This window comes from Pelophylax lessonae (assembly GCF_965119305.1).
Source record: "Pelophylax lessonae genome assembly, chromosome: 3".
Classification (NCBI taxonomy): domain Eukaryota; kingdom Metazoa; phylum Chordata; class Amphibia; order Anura; family Ranidae; genus Pelophylax; species Pelophylax lessonae.
Genome location: NC_138770.1, coordinates 181,756,912 through 181,769,648, shown reverse-complemented (window position 1 = coordinate 181,769,648; position 12,737 = coordinate 181,756,912). Strand labels below are relative to the sequence as shown.

At 40.2% G+C, this 12,737-nt stretch overlaps 1 protein-coding gene across 1 annotated transcript in view; it reads left to right on the top strand.

The window, feature by feature from the left end:
- The window catches only part of COPB2 (COPI coat complex subunit beta 2), a 38,303-nt gene that overhangs the window by 4,677 nt on the left and 20,889 nt on the right, over positions 1–12,737 (top strand). The window contains exons 4-17 of the mRNA XM_082251857.1: positions 252–378; positions 489–637; positions 2,424–2,570; positions 3,757–3,856; positions 4,642–4,784; positions 5,049–5,248; positions 5,334–5,444; positions 7,097–7,185; positions 8,040–8,146; positions 8,428–8,571; positions 8,782–8,912; positions 11,105–11,312; positions 11,399–11,509; positions 11,873–12,087. Of these exons, the coding sequence (XP_082107983.1) occupies positions 252–378; positions 489–637; positions 2,424–2,570; positions 3,757–3,856; positions 4,642–4,784; positions 5,049–5,248; positions 5,334–5,444; positions 7,097–7,185; positions 8,040–8,146; positions 8,428–8,571; positions 8,782–8,912; positions 11,105–11,312; positions 11,399–11,509; positions 11,873–12,087 (1,982 nt within the window). The remainder of the gene's footprint in view (positions 1–251; positions 379–488; positions 638–2,423; positions 2,571–3,756; positions 3,857–4,641; positions 4,785–5,048; positions 5,249–5,333; positions 5,445–7,096; positions 7,186–8,039; positions 8,147–8,427; positions 8,572–8,781; positions 8,913–11,104; positions 11,313–11,398; positions 11,510–11,872; positions 12,088–12,737) is intronic.

The window sequence follows — 12,737 nt, the reverse complement described above, 5'->3', positions numbered from 1 at the left end:
AATATACCGTCCTATCTATTTACTATTGCTACCAGCACAACGATTACAAATAGCCAATGCTGATTGTGAAAGTGAAGTTCCGCTTCAATTTGCAAAGTGCTCAATATAAAGGGCATAGGAATAACAATGATCCTTTTGGTTCTAATTGGCAATGTTTTCTTGTATTTGCTTTTTTTTTCATGTAAGTAACATCTTTTAAGATGCGTTGTATGTGAAGATGTAAAGTTTATCCCTTCTTTTTCTATCCTAAGGATGACATGCAGATCAGAGTCTTCAACTACAATACATTGGAGCGGGTTCACATGTTCGAGGCTCATTCGGACTATATCCGTTGTATTGCTGTACACCCCACACAGCCTTTCATTCTCACCAGCAGTGGTATGTTTACTGAAAATGTATGAAATAAAATGTGTTGTTTTTGTATAGTGATTTTAGCATGAGCAGATGGCTGTGTACAGTTGTGTGAATGATATTTCTGTTTCCTGCAGATGATATGATGATTAAACTTTGGGATTGGGATAAGAAATGGTCTTGCTCTCAGGTATTTGAAGGTCACACACATTACGTCATGCAGATTGTCATCAACCCCAAAGACAACAACCAGTTTGCAAGTGCCTCACTTGACCGCACTATTAAGGTACATTAAACATGGCTGATTTTTATGATGATGGGATAGTTCCTAAAAGTGTTTGTTACCCTAAAAAAAATATAGATTCTGTTTCCTTATAGCAGGTTAAACAGCTCCTGTCCCTCTGGAAACTGTAAAAGACCTGGTTGATCCTACCTCTTCCTGTGTGCCCCTCTTTGTCCTGACCACGATAATCATGGCTGCCAAACCCTGATCAACATATGTCTTGCCTACTGTCAAGCATGGTGGTGGGAGTGTCATAGTTTGGGGCTGCATGAGTGCTGCTGGCACTGGGGAGCTACAGTTCATTGAGGGAACCATAAATACCAACATGTACTGTGACATACTGAAGAAGAGCATGATCCCCTCCCTTCGGAGACTGGGCCGCAGGGCAGCATTCCAACATAACGACCCCAAACACACCTCCAAGATGGACCACTGCCTTGCTAAAGAAGCTGAGGGTAACGACAATGGATTTTCCAAGCATGTCTCCAGAATTAAACCCTATTGAGCATCTGTGGGGCATCCTAAACAGAAGGTGGAGGAGCGCAAGGTCTCTAATATCCACCAGCTCCGTGATGTCTTCATGGAGGAGTGGATGAGGACTCCAGTGGCAACCTGTGAAGCTCTGGTGAACTCCATGCCCAAGAGGGATAAGGCAGTGCCGGGAAAAAATGGTGGTGACGCAAAATATTGACACTCTGGGCCCAGTTTGGACATTTTAACTTAGGGGTGTACTCACTTTTGTTGCCAGCGGTTTAGACATTGATGGCTGTGTGTTGAGTTATTTTGAGAGGACAGCAAATTTACACTGTTATACAAGCTGTACATTCACTATATTACATTGTAGCAAAGTGTCATTTCTGCCCACCCTGTCGATCGGTATCCTCACTGCCTAGTGGGGGTGGGTGTGCACCCGCCCTCAGGACCGCTCCCCCGAACCGACGCACCGATACGTCGATTTGCGCATCCGAGCGAGCCTACCGCAGTATATCTGCAGCGGGCGGGTGGCAAGCTGGTAAAATAAGAGGGGCTTGCAGCAAAACATAATTTAGGGTTGCAAACAGGTTGATTTACTATGGGCAAATATACTGTGCACTTCAAGTGCAGTTGCTCTAGATCTGAGTGGAGCTCGGAAATAAGGAGAAGCTCTGCTGATTTCTGTCATCAAATCATGTGCAAGTAGAAATGCAGTTTTTTTTTTTTTTGGATTTTTTAAAAATTGCATGTGAGTATTCTTTGCAAAGTGAAGCTTTACCTTATTGACTAAGCTCTGGAGCAAGTGCACTTGCGCTCCAGAGTTATACGTGCCTTTAGTAAATCAACCCCATAGTAATTTTCTTTTGTTTTGCATAGAGTGCGGAGGGATTAGAACATCTGTCAGGTTTTTATTGCTGTCTGTGTTCCAATTAGAGATTCGGCCTCTCTATTTGTCATGTTTATCATTTTATCACCAAGAGTGAAAGAAAACTCCAAACTTTTAGGTTGTAATCAGAACAGCAATAGAGGGGAATTGTTCCAACTGGAGACACTAGTTCTGGTGACCCTGGTAAAAGTCAGGCATTCCTTCACTTTGGAGGGATTTTATTCTCGCTTCCTATTTTGGCTTTGGGACAGAAAGTGCCTTGAATTCTCCACAATGGGGCACTAATGGCAAAAAAAAAAAATAAGATTTGGGGTTGTAACCCTCCCTTACTCTATCCAAAATAAAAAAAAGTTTGCCTTTAGTTCTACTTTTAATGTTATGAGTTTTGCTGGTGTCTAATTTTACTTCTACTGTTAATGTTTTTCACAGGTTTGGCAGCTTGGCTCCTCTTCCCCTAACTTCACCCTCGAGGGGCACGAGAAAGGGGTAAATTGCATTGATTATTATAGTGGAGGTGACAAGCCATACCTCATCTCTGGAGCTGATGACAGACTTGTGAAGATCTGGGACTACCAGGTTCGTGAGAGAAATAATGGGTTGCAAGAAAAAAATGTACATTGTCTGGGTTAATGATGATGGTACCCTCTAATTGTTAAAATCTTAACTTTTTTTGAGGCATACACTTCTCTATTGTCTGAATTAAAGTGTTACTAAACCCAAAACAGTACAAACGTAATGTGCAGTAATGCATGCTTGTTATACTCGCTGTGGAACCTAAGGGGATAATCATGTGCATTGTGTAAAAAGGCTGTTTGATCATGTCTTCTCCGATCCTCCCCTTTTTCCACAGTCCCCAAACCATTTCCTGATAGAACAGAGCCTTGGGGGCAAGCTGCACATGCTCAATTTCGTGTGTAAGGCTAGAGCATTTTATTTTTTCTTGGGAGAGTGCATGTGATTGGCACAGGGCCAATCAGCACTGTTCAGACAGAGGGTCAGGGGTCCTGCAGCCTCATAGGACAATCAGAGGTGGATGAAAACTCCTCCTACAAGCTTTAACCAGGCAGTGATAGAAGTCACAAGACTGCTCTAACTGCTGACGAAAAAAAGGTATTTAGCAGTTTATATTTACTAAAACCATGTTCTGTGTACTGTGGGAGACCAGATATAAGTGAGTGCCGGGGAACTGGGCTTAGTAACACTTTAAACCACAGCTACTTAGTTGTAGGAATGTTTGTTAGATTTCCAGTGTGTGTTCTTGTTGAGGAAGAATTTCAGGAGGCAATATTTATAGCTAAACTGTCCCTTTTAATCATGGGCTCTAACAGTCTCTGGGATGAAGCATTATTCAAAAATCCAGAATGAATTGTATGCCTTCTTCTCCTCATCTTGATGTCATTGTTGGCAAAAGTGAGTCATACAAAATTATTTGCAGCCCTGCACCTTTGCCAAGGGGAATGGGCTTTGCTTCTCTGCTTTTAGGCACTGAAGTGTACTGTACATAGAGAAATCATGTAACATCTGCACTGATGGGTTTAGACTGCTGAAGATGCTAGTGTTTACAAACCTTCCATCCTATGCTTCACGTGGGTCTGGGGTGAGCCATATAGCTGATTGTTGTCTGGTTTCCCAGCTAGGCCATTTTCTTATTTACTACATGCTCCTGGGAATGTATATTCCTTTTGTTGGATGAATCTAATTTTAACAGCATTCACAGAGTTGCTGATTGTTTTTCTCCCTATATTTATTTATTTTTTTATAGAACAAAACTTGTGTCCAAACTCTGGAAGGACATGCTCAGAATGTTTCTTGTGTCAGTTTTCATCCCGAGCTCCCCATTATAATCACAGGCTCAGAAGATGGTAAGTCTGTGAATGATTTCAATGTGCATTTTGGTAGAGATGATGTTACTAGGATTGCCGAAAAATCATTTTTTATGCAAAATAACTACCTTTTATTCCTTAAACCAGTTTTTAAACAAAAAACGTAATCTAGTTAGCCACCATTAGTTAGGGCCGGTTCACATTTGTGCGAGTGCGGCAATCACATGTAATTCGGAGCGCACTGCTCCTTCATTACATGCGATCGGGTGTGCGGTGCGAATTCAGCCATACACTTTGTATGGCTGAAGTCGCACTGCACCCGCACAAAAGTCGCACATGACCTTTTTCCAGCCGCATCAGGATCGGATCGCACAGTGGTTCACACTTGTGCGATCTGATCCTATGCGAACTGTCAGATCGCACTGCGATATGCGATCAAACTGGGGGTGTCATTAACATTTCATTGACACCCCCTGCGTATCGCATATCGCAGTGTGAACTGTCAGATGTGCGTTTGTGATGCGGGAACAGGCTGCGAATTCGCAGCCTTCCCGCATCGCACAAGTGTGAACCGGGACTTAATGTACTTCTTAGTAAGTCTCATCCTTTTAAATACATCTGCATGTACTTTAACTTGTTGAAAATGTTTGTTTTTTTCTTATAATTTATATAAATAGCAGTATATTGTACAAAAGCTCTGATCAGTTCAGACATCAGAATGTAAACATTTATAGGCTAGAACTATTGCATTGTAAGATTTTAGATAAACCTCTTTTTGGGGGGCACAAGGTACTCGCATATCATGAAACTTTCTTTTCCAATAGGCACTGTTCGGATTTGGCATTCCAGCACTTATCGACTAGAAAGTACTCTGAACTATGGCATGGAGCGTGTCTGGTGTGTGTGTGGTCTCCGGGGCTCCAACAATGTTGCTCTTGGGTATGATGAGGGCAGCATTATTGTTAAGGTAAGTCATTGAAAGTTACAGGTATCATTTAATTTAAGAAAAAAAGGTTGATTTTATTTTGTACAGCATTCTTGCAGTCTGTCTTGTACATTTTACTATTTATCATTGGTGCTAATGTGGTTGGTTTCTTCACCTATATGTGCTAGTAGTCCTGTAAAGTTATTTAAGATAAAATATTAAGGTACCCTTTAAAAAAAAAAAAAAAAACTACCATATTAACAGATTTATTGCTGGTATTGAACTATATGGCTGTTCCCTTTCTAGCTCGGTCGTGAAGAGCCAGCAATGTCTATGGATGCAAATGGAAAAATCATCTGGGCCAAACACTCTGAAGTACAGCAGGCCAATCTGAAAGCAATGGGCGAAACAGAAATCAAGGATGGAGAAAGGCTCCCTCTCGCTGTGAAGGACATGGGCAGCTGTGAAATCTATCCACAGACCATACAACACAATCCCAATGGCAGGTAAGGACCAGGTTTTATATGGATCATAGCTAGTATTCTGCAAGTGCATACACTCTACAGCTCACGAGTCAATATTTGATTTTAGGTTTGTGGTAGTGTGTGGAGATGGAGAATACATTATATACACCGCGATGGCGCTGAGAAACAAGAGCTTTGGATCTGCACAAGAGTTTGTTTGGGCTCATGACTCCTCTGAGTAAGTGGAATGTTTTATCTTTACTACAGTAAATAAGTCTTTTTAAAGTATAACTAAAAGCTTTTTGTTTTGTTTTGGGTAAAGTGGAGAGGGATTAGAACACCTGTCAGTTTATATAGCTGTCTGTGCCCCAGTTATGGGGATTCAAACTCTCTATTTGTCCTGTGTACCATTATCAGTGAAAGTAAAAGAAAATCCCCAATTTTGGGTTGTCCCCAGAAAAGTGATAGAGGGGAAATCTTCCAGTAAGGATACTAGTTCTGGTGACCTGGGGGGCCCCCAAGAGATTTCTGTAATTTGCCGGGGGTTTTCCATCACTTCATGTTTTGGCCATGGGATAGGAAGTTAAGGTAAATCTCCCCATTGGGACATAGATGGCAAAAAATAAATAAAATGGACAGCGGTTATAACCCTCCCTTACCCTATCCAAAATGGGGGAAAACATTTTTTGCCTTTAGTCCTACTTTTAATGTTAGTGTAAATCAGTCTTTGAGAAGAATTTGGAGTAATAATAAGAAAAGATCAGTACTTAATAGTGGTGCACCATAATGAAAATTCAGGATGCACATGGGTAAAAACCGAACTGGACAGATTTTTCTAAAAAAGAAATGTTTTTTTTTGTTTTTTTTTAATTTAATAAATCTGGCTGGTGTTTTTGCATTGAAGTCAATGGGACGCAATTTTGCATTGAAGTCAATGGGACACAATTTTGCATTGAAGTCAATGGGACGCAGCATGCCATTAACGGCACCTTTTTCTTTTTCATCGATAAAATGCCAATAATCCTATTTTCAGCTGCCAATTTACGGCAGCCAATATATCTGTGCATTCCTAGTAGTTACTAAGGGCAAGTCTAATTTAAAGTTTTTATAGTGGTTCTGAAATCAAAATGCAATCCGTGCATTAGGATAAAACATGCCCCACTATCTGTTCTACCCCCTCTTTCCCAAAACACTTACTTGACTCCTGTCACTGATTGTATTGTTCTGGATGCATGACCGTTCCTCTCACTTTCTGGTCTCACAGGAGACCCTGAGAGCAGCAGGAGCCATAGGTTCCTGCTAGTGTCAGTCACATTTTTGTAAGCAGGGAACGCATAGCTGCGCTGTGTCTGCGGACACACGCAGCCCGGCTCGGGAGCATGCACGTACTCACGGGTGCCTCCATAGCACCCAGCTTGCTCAGGGATGAGCCGTTGGAGCTGGCAGGGGACTGTCAAAGTAGAGGTAAGGGACCAACGATATTGCACAGAGCAGGTAAGTATATAATTTCTTCTTTGTTTGAAGCCAAAAAAAATCCTTTAGTATCAATTTAGGCAAAAAAAAGTTCCCCCAAATTTTGGTAGGTTTTTTCCTTTTTTTATTTAGTGGGGATGCAGATCTCCAAAATAGTACATGCTCACACTGTGAATGGCCCAGGCAAGAAAAACACTTTATGGTGAATAGATGAGTATGTGAATTTACTTGTACAATTTTCAGTGATCATTATTAGGCAGCTGAAAAGTTCTCAGGTACTGGAGAGATTACTCAGGATGTACCTCAGACTCCTGGTTGACTCTGTCCCATTCATTTTCCACAAAAGCAAGTTATTATATACAGAGAGAAATGGAGTGAACCTTACAGCTGACATTTCAATTCTTATATCACTTGCAGGTATGCTATTCGTGAAAGCAACAGTGTAGTGAAGATCTTCAAAAACTTCAAAGAGAAGAAAAGTTTTAAGCCTGATTTTGGTGCAGAAGGTTGGTGTCCTCTGAAATAGCATAGATCTTTCATTTCCATAGGGCTTCTAAGCTTTTATTGTAATGTCTTTTATTTATTTTTTTTCTATGTCATTTATCCTATCCTAAAAAGACACTGATATGACCAAAGCTTGTTTCCCCTTTCTGTTTCTTATACGTTACTATTGGGCCAGTGAAACAGCCCATCATAGTGGACAATTAAATGTCTGTGATCATAAACTTGACCCTGGGATTTTGAATGTGACATAATGAGAAATTATAGAGTTACTGATCAGGATTTCTGCATTTAAAGTGGTTGTAAACCTCATTAATGAAATCCTGAGCAAAGCACATATATCTTTAATGTTTACTTGTCTCTCTCCAAAGCTCTTAAGTGTCATTTCTCTCTCGTGCTTTGTTCCTCTGTTATCAGCACGATTTCTCTACACATGAGATAAAATTTGTCGGGGAGGGAGCTCCGTACACAGCTTGTGTATTTAGAACACAGGACTTCTGCTGTGTGGAGGGTGGTGTGTTCCTATCCTCCAAACAGCTCTCACACAGTGTAACTGCAGCTCTCCACCCCCTCCTCTTTGATACAGATGAAGAAGGATTTAACATGATTCTTTGAAGGGGTGTAGGGAAGAGAAGACTGCAGATAAACAAGTAAAACTTATGTAGGAGGATTTGTTTCATCTGTGTATCATCTGAGGCTGTTCATTTCACTGGGTATATGTGAGGGTTTATATCCACTTTATTGATGTCATAAATGTTTTAATTTTTTTGCATACGTGCATTTTTAGTTTTATTCTATGATGGTTAACTTTTATAATATGGCAACTAAACAAGACAAAATCTATTACACACTATTCAAGGTATCTATGGCGGCTTTCTTCTTGGTGTCCGCTCTGTTAACGGTTTGGCTTTCTACGACTGGGAGAATACAGAACTTATTCGTAGGATAGAAATCCAGCCCAAACACGTGAGTTCACAAAATTTAAGCAGAAATATTCATTACATTTAAAGAGATAATTTTGTTAGTGATCTAAACGTTCAGCACAAAGGATTCTGGGGGAATTAATACATTTTAGTCCTAGTAAAACAACCACTTTGCATTGCATTGTTAACAGTCATTCATTGTCATTTCAAACACATGCACCCGGAGTGAATATTTGGTGAATATCATCAGATTCACTGCTTTATAAATATGCCCCCAAGGTTCCCATATTGTACTACATACACTGTGTTATTTATATGTTGCAGATTTTCTGGTCAGACTCAGGAGAGCTGGTCTGCATTGCCACAGAGGAATCATTCTTCATTCTCAAATACATGTCTGACAAAGTAGCTGCAGCACAGGAGACGCATGAAGGAGTTTCTGAGGATGGAATAGAGGATGCTTTTGAAGTAAGTACAACATAATGATGTATGTGCCATCCTGTGACCAGAGTATAGATATTTATGCTGACAGTTGTGTTCTGCACTGTCATCTAAATGGATAATCTACAGTAATAAAGGAAAAGATATTAATCTATTGTAACAAGTGGAAAAGATTACCTTGTTTTCCTATATGTTTTTGTGTGCACTAAATGTATGAATCAATAACTTTCCTACCAGGTTTTGGGTGAAATTCAGGAAATCGTAAAGACTGGCCTGTGGGTTGGAGACTGTTTTATTTACACCAGCACAGTAAACAGACTCAACTACTATGTAGGAGGAGAAATTGTTACCATTGCACACTTAGACAGGTAAGTGGCTTTAATCCTTGCATACAGATACTTGTAAAATTCAACTGTATAAAGGAATGGGATAAGGAAAAGACTAACAATCCTTTTGCATGATGGCCTAACTAACAGCAGTGCGTCTTTTTTTTTTTTTTTGTGACTGCCCTCTGTTGCTTCAAAATTGTCTTTCATAGCTGGAAAAAACACTAAGACCTGGTTCACACAAACTTGTACTTGTATAAGAGCAGTGGGACTGTAAACACCAAACTTTGAAGCTTTTAAAGAACCCATAAGCTTCAGTTTGGAAGTAGTCCTAATGTTAGTGTTGTCATTGTAACAAGCTGCTAGCAGGCTTTGTACGAGCTTCAAATTGGGCTGAAACTTACTGAAGCCTGCTGGCAGCTTTTACCCTTTTACTGCCACCGTCGTTAGTCTCATGGCAGTGACAGTGGGGGGGGGGGGGGGTTTAAACAAGCTCCCAGTGGCTCCAAAAGCTGACTGTCAGCTTTCTAATGAAAGTTGCTCAATCACTTTTCGTCACCCCTGGAATGAATCCCCAGAAAGTGTTAAAGTCAGCATTCCCACTGCAATCTGTGTTTAAACATTTCCAAACGAGCTGATGGATTCTTTGGAAACCTTTTGGGTTGAACCTCAACAAACCTTGCAGAAAGCTCTGTAAATGCGCTGAAACGCTTGCTGTTCACACTGCTCTAATTTTACAAGCTGAAGCTGTGTAAGCCAGCTATTAAGGGCTTGTTTAGACTTGCAGGGCATTAAAAACAGGAGATTGCACTGCAATAAGCCTGCCAAATTCGACTCATTCATGTAAATAGGGAAGTATCACAAACGCCCTGCAACCATGTGCAATGCACGCAGTTGCGGCACATTAATACTGCAATTACGGGGTTTATACAGGTGAGGAGTCGTCGCATCGCCTTGTCACTGCCTGTCAAACACCTCTGAAATGCAATGCATGTGTGGATAGTTTTTCAGAAGCACAGCAGCCGTGATGCAATTCTAAACTTAGCTTAATGAATAATTGTATGTTGCTTGACGCAAGTTGCAGTGTGATTTTTCTTTTTTATATATATATATATATATATATATATATATATATATATATATATATATATATATATATATATATATATATATACACAAATTCCCCATTGGCACTTAAAAAAAAAAACACATTTAGGAGGCAGCAGGATTTCACCCTGAACACGTCAGCCACTTTTATACCGCCCTCTGACAAGCGATCCCAAACTTTCCGAGGGCAGTAGGCATTGCTGCCAGCGTGACAGTCCATACTGTGGGTAATTTTCGTTTTTTTTCACAGTATTATTGACTAAATCATTATGCTGATATGTTGTCTGTGCAGGTTTACAATGGAAGCATTAACGCCTTCATGCCAACCGTAGGCAAATATGAGGGCCCTACTCGACTGGGCTTTTTTCTGTGGTCCCTTATTTGCGTATCTCTTTGTGCTGGGAGCGCACCCGCCCCCATGTTTTCAGTCTTTGTGTATGGACAAGATGAATACATTGTATTTTTCTCTGTCCTTGCAGAGATAAGAAAGAAAATATATTTAAAAAAAAATACCTATATCAAGGTTTGATCTAGGTCAGCCCCAGGGTTAGGGTCAAAGGTCAGGGTCAGTATTTTTTGGACAATCCATTTTTTTTTATTTTTGTCAGTATTAGCGTTAGTGTGTTCTAAGCAGGAAAAAAAAAAAGCAAAATGCGCACTATTGTTTCTGGGCTGTACTACAGGTACAAACAACTACCATACACAGGTCATATCGCTGTGATCCTCATGAGCAGGAGAATTTATTTTGAGTTGTTCTTTGGTGGTAGGTTATGGTAGTAGCAAGAAATATACCAGTAAATTTGAAAAAAAAAATGTTTTTTTTTTTCTTTTTACTATTTTGGGTTAGTTTTCCTTAGATGGCAAAAAAGAATCCAAACATATCTAATATCTATTACCATTTACCACCAAATGAAAGCTCAATTTGTCCTGAAAAAAACAAGGAATAATCTACCTGGATGCACAGAGTTATTGTGATTTAAATATACAGGTTTACTTACACATGTCAAAGTTGCAAAATTGGGTTTGGGTGTTAAGATTTGTTTTACCGTTAGGCGCAAAGGGGTTAAAGAGTAGTAGATGTGTGGTTTTCTTTTTTTACCTCTCACGTACAACTTGTCTTACTTTAGGACCATGTATTTGCTGGGTTACATTCCCAAAGATAATCGTTTGTATCTGGGAGACAAAGAGCTGAACATTGTCAGCTATTCTCTGCTGGTGTCAGTTCTGGAGTATCAGACAGCTGTGATGAGAAGAGATTTCAGCATGGCTGACAAAGTTATTCCAACCATCCCTAAAGAACAGAGGACACGTGTTGCCCACTTCCTGGAAAAGCAGGTAAATGGCTTCCTATATTTTATAGTCTATTTAAAACTTGCCTAGTGACTTAGATTTTAATTGTTGTAACTGTGTTCCCTCTGCAGGGCTTCAAACAACAAGCCTTGGCTGTGTCCACAGACCCAGAGCATCGCTTTGAGCTGGCGCTACAGCTAGGAGAACTAAAGATCGCATATCAGCTGGCAGTAGAGGCAGAGGTAATGTCTCGCCATGTTCTGTTCCTTCCTTTTTTCTTGCCCTTTCTTATCAAATCTTTAGTGCACACTAAAAGTCTACAGTGATACCTGTATCTAACATCCTAGAAGTAACATTATATTGAAATTCAAGAATTTTGCACTGTCAATGCAGAGCATTGGCTGCCTCTGTGTTAAGGTACCTATAGACCATAAACCATAGATTAGCCATCCATGCACACTCAAGTGCCTGTGCAAGCACTTGTACTGTTGCTGTATACAGTGACGGAGGAATTTATTCATGCCGAATGTTAAATTTATTGATAAGTTTGCATTAACTGTTTTTGTTGATTACTTTTAACAAGATTCTTTCCATTCCTTCTATAGGCTGAACAAAAGTGGAAGCAGCTAGCTGAGTTGGCCATCAGCAAGTGCCAGTTTGGACTGGCTCAGGAGTGTCTACACAATGCACAGGATTATGGAGGTCTCCTACTATTGGCAACATCTTCGGGAAATACCACCATGGTGAACAAGTTGGCTGAAGGTGCTGAAAGAGATGGAAAGAACAATGTTGCCTTCTTAAGCTACTTTTTACTAGGAAAGTAAGTGCAACACTTTTTTTTTTAATGTGAAACCCGCTTAGGTCCCTCACAAACTTCTGTCACTTGTCCTGCAACTTGGAACTGCAAAGTCGCATGACAAGTCATATCCCATGATTTCCAATGAGTACCATTCGTATCTGTGCGACTTCAAGTCATCCCTGCACTACTTTGGCCTGACTTTGATGAGACTTGAGGTCCAAAGACCTCAAGATTACACAGGCATTGCTTAGAGTTGCGTCAGTCTCCTGGCTTTCAGGTCGTACAACTGTGAAAGGGCCTTACTGTTTTCAGTCATTTCATGTGCAGTGTTCAGTCTTTCCAAAGTGCATGCAAAAAAAAATCAGCCTAACCTGTCCCCATAAACTTCATTAACTTTAACCACTTAAGCCCCGGAAGATTTTACCCCCTTCCTGACCAGGGGTTTTTTTTTTTTTTTTTTACTGCCTGACTTTAACGGACAATTGCGCGGCCGTGCGACGCTGTACCCAAACAAATTTGACGTCCTTTTTTTTCCCCACAAACGGAGCTTTTCTTTTGGTGGTATTTGATCACCTGTGCGATTTTTTTTTTTTTTTTTTTTTTGATCATGCGCTATAAACAAAAAGGGCGTCAATTTTGCAAAAATAACAATATTTTTCACATTTTTTTTT